Source organism: Sturnira hondurensis, unplaced genomic scaffold, assembly GCF_014824575.4.
Source record: "Sturnira hondurensis isolate 20B ecotype Veracruz unplaced genomic scaffold, ASM1482457v3 Scaffold0017284, whole genome shotgun sequence".
Taxonomy (NCBI): domain Eukaryota; kingdom Metazoa; phylum Chordata; class Mammalia; order Chiroptera; family Phyllostomidae; genus Sturnira; species Sturnira hondurensis.
In genome coordinates, this window is record NW_028089915.1 from 800,485 (window position 1) to 810,002 (window position 9,518).

General features: G+C 45.1%; 1 protein-coding gene across 1 annotated transcript; it reads right to left on the reverse strand.

Moving 5' to 3' along the window:
* Positions 1-1,071: 1,071 nt before the first annotated feature.
* Positions 1,072-8,461, reverse strand: HINFP (histone H4 transcription factor). Its single transcript, XM_037067506.1, is given in 11 exon segments — positions 1,072-1,714; positions 1,716-2,046; positions 2,585-2,709; positions 2,801-2,939; positions 3,025-3,145; positions 3,234-3,311; positions 3,810-3,962; positions 4,137-4,248; positions 4,510-4,739; positions 6,821-7,005; positions 8,365-8,461. Coding segments are annotated over 10 exon segments (1,548 nt in total). The 5' UTR covers positions 6,996-7,005; positions 8,365-8,461; the 3' UTR covers positions 1,072-1,630.
* Between the last annotated feature and the right edge of the window lie 1,057 nt (positions 8,462-9,518).

Here is a 9,518-nt window from a genome sequence, read left to right on the forward strand (position 1 = left end):
ACATAATACTGTCTACTCGTATTTTGAGTAGAAACAATAATAATTGTTTCTTTTATTGTTTTTATTCATTTTAGAGAGTGAGAAACATCAATTTGTTGTTCCACTTATTTATGCATTCACTGATTGATTCTTGTATTGAACCTGCTACCTTGTTTTATCAGGGCCACACTCCAAGCTACCCAGCCAGGGCTATTTCAAGCCTTTTAAATAAACCCTGATAGGCTTCTATCATTCTACTTATTCAGATCTTTCCTTGCCTCTGTACTGCAAGTAACTCCAGAGCAAGTCCTGGTTCTATTCATCCTAGCACCTGTCACAGTGCCTGGACCACAGCAGGAACTCAGTGAACAGCTGATGGAATGAAGAGTATTTTCTTTGTAAATTTCCTTCTGCAATGGGCACAGTTTTTGTTATAAAAACTAAACCTGGGTCTTTTTAAAAGGCCCAGAAATGAGAGCTACCTGAGAATATTTTCTTGACCTCTCCAGAGCAGCAGAGACCCTAAGAATGGACACAGGTTACTGTGAAGTGGTGGGACAGACCCAATTCTTATTTTGGAGGGTTTCAAACTCTTTTTGAGAATTTAATGAAAACCAGACCCTTTCCCCAGGAAAATGCACTCTCACTTATAATTTTCTACCTTGGTTCCTTGACCCCAAGTACCTACCAGTATCTAGGGCATCCAAATCCACCTTCCACTGCCAGTTTCCTTCCTAGTCCCACAGGTAAAGCACCCCCTACCACAGAGGCACTAGGTTCTAATCAGAATTCAGAGAGTGTAGGCAAGGTCTGGTGCTGTATTTTCCTGGTTAGCCCCACTCGTCCATTCTAGAGTGCTGCTAAAGCAAACTCATGACCTATGCCTAAGACCTCCAGGGAGATGGTAGATGCTGAAAAGAAATGAAGGTTTCACTAAAGGAGGGGAAGGTGAGCAGGAAACAAGACAGTTAAAAAACAGAAAACAACCCTAGCCACTAAAAGAGGTACAAGCCTAATTATTCAGTTCTCTTCTGGGTGGCTATATTTCATTACATAGTTAACAGCCACCAAACATAAGGAAGAAGAAATGAGTAACAGCAGAAGCATTTCTTTTATTACCAAAAAACAAGTGCTATACACACTCAGTGCCTCCAGCATCATCCCTGAGGATAACATGGAAGTCCTTAGGTTGTAGGAGGAACCCTTTAGAGGGAAATGAGTGCCTGGTTCACAATGCCTTGGCTGGCTGGCTATGATGAAAGGGCCATTGCAGGGACTAGTTACATGTCATCCCTGGGCTTGAGAAACCCTAAAGATGAGAATGGATGCAAGTTGACTAAGTATTTTAATCACTGTTCCAGCATTTCTAGGGGTTATGATTAAGCCCAATACTAGTTCTCTCTACAAGAACACACACAACTAGACAACTAGGGTGTCCCCCTCTAATGAAAACTCCTCAAGACTCCAAAACGTGGACTGGCAGTAAAGTCCTTAGAGTCCGCTAACATGCAAGCTGAATTCAGAGTGGATCACACTGCTCTCAGCACCACTCCAAAAGACATCCATTGGCAAGGGTTGCCCAAAGGGGCACTGCCACCAGCCTGGCTGAAACCCTAGAATCTGGGTTAGAAATGGTCAGGTTCTACCGCCTTCATACCATCTGGACTTCTGGCTCCTCAGCTATTCCCTGAAGCTTTTCCATGATGCACCCTGAAGGGGACTTAGGGGCTTGGGGGGGACTCTCCCAGGGCTTCAGATAGCACATAGTAGACAATCTCTTGGGCACTGGTCTGATTCACCACATGGATGATGGGACTCGAGGTGTCCTGAGAGGCTGAGAGGGCTGTCCCCTTACCGCCTCTGCCTTCCTCTTCCTCTTCGGCCTCTTCCTGGGGTCCTGACTCCCCTGGCACTGTTTCTAGAATGATGCTCGGCAGGCTGCTCTCATTCAGTGATGCTCCCAGGCCCGATCCCTCTTGTGGTTGCTGTAGAAGTTGCTGTGTCAGCTCTACACTTTCATAGCGAACTAGCTGCAGTCGCATGTAGCCATCTTCGTGCTCCTTGTACCTGGTGAGGTAGAAGAGCAAAGGTAGCAAACATGGGCAGGGGGCTGCAGGAATGGCCTGCAGCTCGGCAAAGTAAGAAACAAATATAAGGAGTAGAAGAAGGCCTGGGATTCTAAGTGATGGGAGCTGAAGACAAAAAAAGATTTTTATCAGAATATGAAGGGGAAAGCATCATTACTCAAAATGGAAATTTTTATGTAGAAACCAGAGAGGAAAGTGAGAGAAGAAGGAGAAAGAAATTATTTGTGGAGGGTGAGGGTCACAGGGCTATGGACCTGGACCTGTAGGCTCTAGGTTCTACTTTTGGCTGCAGGACTTTGGACACCATTAATTTGGTTTGATACTGTGCCTTGGATTAAAAAATCAGAAAACCAATCTTTGCCCCACTGCTATTCTTGGAGTTCCTTGATCCTAAAAGGAGATGAGACATCCAAGCACTATCAAATTCAATGATTTTAACTTGTTGAAATAATATGGATAAAAAATGTTTTGTAAATCTAAGTGGGGGGGTGCGATGGGGAGGGAGAGTTGAGACATACCGAAAACGGGGGTGCCCTGAAGGCCACTTGAACTGGTGCTTCTTGCGAAGATGCACAGTGAGGTTATTGCCCCTTGTGAAACATTTGTCACACACATGACATTTGTACCTTGGCTCTGAGTACCCCTGATGGAGAGGGGAGGGAGAGTGAGGTCAGCTTTTCACCCTGGCTCCCCCACACTTCTGCTAGCCCTTTCCCACCACAAGCTACACTTACTTCATGCACTTTTCGGTAATGGGACTTGATAGAGCAGAGAGCTCTGGCACTGAAGCTGCAGTTCTCAAAATCACACCTGTAGGCTGGCTCCTTGCTGTGGGTGTCCAGGTGCTTCCGGAGATCAATTAGATTCTTGCAGCTGCCAGGAGAGGTCAGGAGGGGTTGGAGCGCATGAGGTACCCTTGAACGTGAGGTGTGTAATTCTGGCCCCCAGTCCCCCTTACCTGTAGTCACAACAGTCACATTTAAAGGGCCGGTCCTCACTGTGGCGAAAGCGCATGTGGTTACGGAGGGAGGATGGCAGTGGACAGGTCATATCACACAGAGGACACTTATAGTGATTCACTGGGAGAAGCAGAGAGGAGGCTGTGATCTGAGGGCCAGTGGAACCCTGGAGGGTGGGCAGGGAGTTTGGTGGCAGCCAGCTACTCACCATGGTTACGCATGTGGTCCCTCAAAAGCCTCTCTGTGGCAAATCTCTTGGAACAGTGAGAGCACTGGAAGCGTTGCTCTGGGGCAGAACAGGCAAAAGAAAGGGTGGACTGTGCAGGATGGAGGAAAGGTAGAAAGAAGGAGTCCCAGAGAGGGGAACCACCCAAGGAAACAAGGGCAGTTTAGTGAATTATGGATGGACATATTATGAAGGATAGAGTATAGGACTTGGCATTGAGAACTGAATTAGAATGCCAGCTTGATCACTTATTATCTGTGTGGTCTCAAGTAAGTGATTTTAAGCTCTCTTGAGTCTTAGTTTCATCATCTGCAAAAAGGGAGATAACAAGCCTACCTCATGGGGTTGTCATAAAGATTCACTGAAATAACTGACAGGGCACATAGTAAGCCCTGAATAACAATGTCTCACAAATCTGAGTCAGCAAAGACTGTGGCAGATGACTGAGCCCTAAAGGCAGACAGAGCCAAGCTGCAGATACCTTCAGTAGGCTCCTCCCTGGAAATATGTCCCCAACCAGAACAGCCTGCATCCATTCCCCTTCTTCTGACAACTTACGATCCAATGAGGTCTGACGACGGATGTGATCTAAGAACTTGGTGTTGTTCGCAAACATGCCCCCGCATGTTGGGCAAGCCACCACCTTCTCCTGGGTATGACTACGCAGATGCTCACGAAGTTTACAGTGGTCCTTGAAGGTACAGGTACAACCTGAGAAGGAGACCCAGTTAAGCTCCAGCAACAGACTCGCAGAGTAGGTTCTGGTAACCCCAAGTCTCTCTAGACAGCAGCCAACTTTACCCCACAGGCCCCATCCTTAGCTGCTCTAGCCCCTCGGCAATGCCAGCGTTTCTTTAGAGGCCAGAAATTAAGGAGTGGTCCTACCTTTCCAGCCACACAGCACCACGTGGTTGTCTTTACCAACTGCTTTGTATTCACAGCACAGGCTGTGTGCTTCCACATGACGATAGAACCACTCAGGATTGTCGAAGGAGCTCTGTACCAGGAGCAACTTGGGGTAAGGATTGAGGGTGGTTGGAGGGACTCTTAACCTATGTGTCTAAATAGGGCTTCTTGGCTCTCTCCCAAATTAACTTGGTGGGGATGGGAACATTTGAGCAAGGGAGATACCCAGAAATAATGGGGAAATACTAGCAAGAATCTTGGGAATACAGGGGACTGTAGAAAGAGTCGAGGCATCTTGAGTTAAGATTTGCAACGTTTTTCCCCACCCCTATTACTGGCACTACCTGCTGACCTCACAGTGCTCCCACAGACACAGGAAGTGGTCAGGGATGTCAGGAATGATGTTGCGGCTGTGGAAGTCCAGGATGCAGGGGCTGAGGTCAGCCTGGCTCTGCAGGGCCTGCAGCCCCCACTGTTTCAGCTTGGTGTGGTAGCAGTGGAAGTAGACATGGCGAACAAGATCAGCAGAATTGTCTAGAGAACAAAAGCCACACTCCTGCCATAAGCAGGAGAATTCTTCCTCTGTGGAAAGAGGTTTAAAAAGAAGTGTGATACTTTCCAATGTTCAGCTCACCTTCCACCTGTGGCACTTAGCAGTAAGTGAGAAGGCTGGACTCTGACCAAATTACCAGGAGTTCATTCAGCAAAAACCATGTAACAAGTAAAGAGTTCTAGTCTTTGCCCTTACATAGCTTTCAGCCAGGAAGAAAAAAAAAGCTATCAAATAATCACATGGAAAAATATAAAACTGTAACCAGTCGTAGCGGTTGTATTATGGGGGGGGGTGGGCACAAATACTACAAAATAAACAGAATTCATATGAGGTAGACAGATGTCTTTAAGTGCCTGCATTAAGATCTTAAGGGCGAGCATCTATAAACTAGGTGGGGAAGTGTGGTCTATGCAAGATCCAGTGCCAAAAACTCAGGGGCAGCAGGTATGACAGGCATGCACTATCCTGGCCCAGTTTCTACTATTGCCTGAGGAAGATGCTGCCTCCCAACCTAACTACAAACCTTCCTTTTCTCCATATTCTGCTCAAGATCTGTCTTCTCCAGAAAGCCTCATCAACTATTTCAATCCACTTCCTAACTCTCTAGTATCTCTCTCTAGGCACCATATTTTCAATGCTTTTTTATGGGCATACTTATTTTGAAAAGTAAGCACTTTTTAAAATAGAATAATCCCCTAATTTCTCTTTTGTGTAAATATTATTACTTTCGAAACTATTAGTTATACTGTTCAATCTCTAGACTTTAAGCAGAATTTGAAGAGAGATGTCTCTGTATTTTCTATAGAACAGTTTTTCAAACTGGGTTGTGACCAATTAGTGGGTGGTGAAATCAATTTATGGGATTGCAAACCACTTTTTTTCTTTTAATAAACACTTCAGAGAGCGTTTAATAAATGGCAAAGATTTTTTCAAGTACTTTAAAACTTTTTAAAAAAGATTTTATTTATTTATCTTTAGAGGGGAAGGGAAGGAAAAAGGGAGAGAAACATCAATGTATGGTTGCCTCTCGTGCATCCCCTGCTGGGAACTGGCCTGCAACCCAGGCATGTGCCCTGACTGGGAATCGAACCTCGATCCTTTTGTTCGTGGGCCCACGCTCCATCCACTGTGCTACACTGGCCAGGGCTCAAATATTTTTTAACTTTTGTGTACAGGGTTGTGATGTAAAATGTATTCCTAACTGGAGATCACAGTAAAGACAAAGAATGGAAGAAATACTACCAAGGAATGAAAAAAAACAGGTTGCAAACACTTTGTACAATATAAACATAAAAGCCGGCATGAAGATCAGCTGCTATCACAAACAACACTATGACACTCCGGACCAGGAAGTTCATGATCAACAGACTACTTCAGTGGAAACAAATGGTCATTGACACCCTTCACCCTGGGAAGGCAACCTAAGACAGAAATTCAGGGAAAACTAGCCACAAGATGTCATCTTTGTGTTTTGTTTTAGAATCCATTTTCATGGTGGCAAGACAACTGGCTTTGGCATGACATGATTCTTTGGCTTACACAAAGAAAAATGAATCCAAACATACACTTGCAAGACATGAACTGTATGAGATGAAGACCTTGAGAAAACAGAAAAAGGCATGCAAAAACAGAATGAAGAAAGGGGACAGCAAAGATCCATGTTAATGGTATAAAAATTAAGCTGGAAGTTGTACAACAGGAGTAAAGATTCTTCAGTGGCTTTAGTTGTGTTGATTATGCAGATTTTCATGAGAGGATTAATAAACTAAGAACTTTTAATAAACTAAGAACATGTCTGGTTATTTCAAATATGAAAAAAATATAATCATAGTTATCTAATTTATGTATATACATGTAGAGAGAGGTCAAAAAGAATGTTCAAAAAGTACTGTCAGTAATTGCCTTTTGATAGGAAGATTGACAGATTCATTTAAAAAATCCTTGTCAAGTGAGTTTTCTATAAGGAGCCTATGTTTCTATAAGCAAAAAAAGCACAATAGGGAAATTAAACCATCACTCTCCCAGGCTGCCTTCTCCCTCTGCAGAAAGGAAAATCAGATTTTCCACCTTCCCTTGGGTTCTTTCCCCTTCCTATATCCTGCTCCCTTACCCAAGGGATCCTCCTCCTCTTCCTCTTCTTCCTCTGAGCTGTGCAAGTACTTCTGCAGGTGCTGAGTGACATGCTCACAGAACTCCTCCATGGCTGAGCACACAAAGGAGCAGGACCCCCACTCACACTGCAGCCCCAGTTTCTCCTTTCGGGGAACTTTCCCAGGGGGCGGCATGGCCTTCACCCTGGAAGAGGAGGAAGAAATCCACAGCTGCATGGATTACACCCAACTGCAGCTAGGGGTAAACATCTGGGCAGACAGCCTACCTAGAACCAACAGAGTTCCTCCAGTGACCCATGAGAAAGGATGGAGTAACAGTTCTGCAAAACCCTGGAAACTGTGTGTTGGTTTTGAGAAAGAAGAGCACACACTAACATTATTTATAGTATGTGCCAGGCACTACACTAAGAACATGAAGAGACATTTTCTCATAAAGCTTCAGAACACCGTTCCAAGGAATTATTCACATGGGAGGCATAACAAAGCCCAGGTTCAAAGAGATGGCTTTGGAGAAGAACCAGAGCTCAAAGTCAAGACTCCTGGGTCCACTATATATTAGCTGTGTCTTTAGCCAATTAACCTTTCTACTCCTGAATATCATCAGTTTCAAAATGAGGTACCAAAACCTTTTGTTTTCAATTTCATACTACTACATGCCAAGCACCATACTAAACACTTTATTTACATTATGTCATTTAATCACCCTATGAGGTAAGCACTATTTTAACTTTAAATGTGTCAGATTCCCATGTAGCATGGGAATAATTATGCCTATCTCGTTGAATTTATTTGTGAATCAAACAATATAACATATTAAAATACTTAACACGTAGTACATATTAAAACACTTAGCTAGAACTTAACATGTGTTAGGTACACATATCCACGCTTCTTAAGGTGAGATATCTAAGCAGTAATTCTATAAAAAAAGACAACAAAAGGACAACCCGAGGGATTCTTAACACTTCTTTTCATCAGGAATCATAATAAGCAATCAACAAATAGTTGAGTACACACAGTACCTCCAGCACGGAATGAACTATGAATGGTACTCAAGATAAGGAGGGACCCAGGTTCTGAACCTCCTAAAGAGGCACAATTTGGCTGAAGAGCTAACACTCTGATGTGCGAAGACAACCACCAAAAAAAGCACCCAATGAGAAAAATCAGGGGAGAAATCCCAGTGAGCAGGCTAAGACGTAAAGGCTTGCCAGCCCCTAGAAGGACGAGTCGAGTTAAGAGAGGAGGAAGGAGACCGTACGGAAGGTAAAACCTCTTCTTCGCAGCCCCTCAGGCTTCCGGGATTCTTTCTACCTAAGGTATGGCGGTGACCGAGTCACAGAGGCCGCGAAAATCCAGAGGGAAAAGCAGGGATGTCCGAGTCGGGGTAAGGGGCCCGGGACGCGGCAGGCAAAGGGCCGACCAGCGCGATCGAGCTGCAAGAGGAAGCCTCGCTGAGACTACTCGGGAAGAACTTGGCCTTGAAGCCAGCCCAGGAATCAACCCCAAACGCTGACCCACCAAGCCCGAAACTACAGCTTACCAGGGCAAGTCTCTCCAGGTGTCCTTCCACTTCGGACCATTTCCGGAGGACGCTTGAGCGACATCAGCAACAGCCAGTCGTCGGTCTGGTACCCCTCTAACAGCCAATGGCCGCTGCAACTGAGGGAACCAGTGAGAGCCAAAACACGGAAGAGGTGGGAATAAGGGGCGGCAGTTGCCGGGAAAAGTAGCCTTAGGGGTGCCGCGCATTGCCCAGCAAAGCGCACGCGGGGTTCCTAAGGGCCGAATTCCCCCAACAGCGCATGCTCAGCGCCGGGCCCCACAATAGACAGCCGCAGAGCTCCGGCTAAGTGCAGAGTGGGGTCTACCCTCCTTCTTGGGCTCACTGAATTAGCTGGCTGTGTGGGCAACGAGGAGTGGTTTGCGAGCTGGGTCCCCAGTGCTGCCAGCCCTGCTCAGCCTAAATTGCATCCTACCTCTATCCTTTATCTTCTCTTAAATATTGGTATTCCTGTGCCAGCCTATGCCCCAACAACTCTGCTTCCTATGCTAACAGGCTCAGTGAACAACCATGTTGTTGTTCTCAGTAAGCATTCATCCCCTCCTTCAAGTCAGAAACGGGGCAGTCATCCCTGATTCCTCCCTCACCGGTCACATCCAATCCATTACCAAGTCCTGTGAATTCTACCTTCCCAAACACTGGATCTCTCAAATCATTCCCCATTCTTCATCTACTCTGTCCCTCTCTAGTTTAAACGAAGTAGAAGTAATGTCTATACTAACCTAAACTGCTTCCTCTGCGTGCACTCTTGCTTCCCTACAAACCAGTGAATTTCAACTGGTAGCAAGGACATTGACCTCTTTTCCCTTAGATTGTTAAAAAAAAAAGAAGAAGAAGAAGAAGAAAAGACAAGACAATAGCCACCCTGGCTGGGTAGCTCGATTGGAGCAGCAACCCAATACACCAAGGTTGCAATTCAATGCCCAGTAAGGGGGCATACAAGAAGCAACCAGTGACTGCACAAATAAGTGGAACAACAAATCCATGTGTTCTCTTTCTCCCCTTTCCTCTCTCCTAAAAAAAAATCAGTAAAAAATAACAGCCAACACCATAGCCACCTGGTGTGAATGAATAAAAATTAAACCTATTTTTTGTCAGATCAGCAAAAAATATAATACATTTTTTGGTGTGGC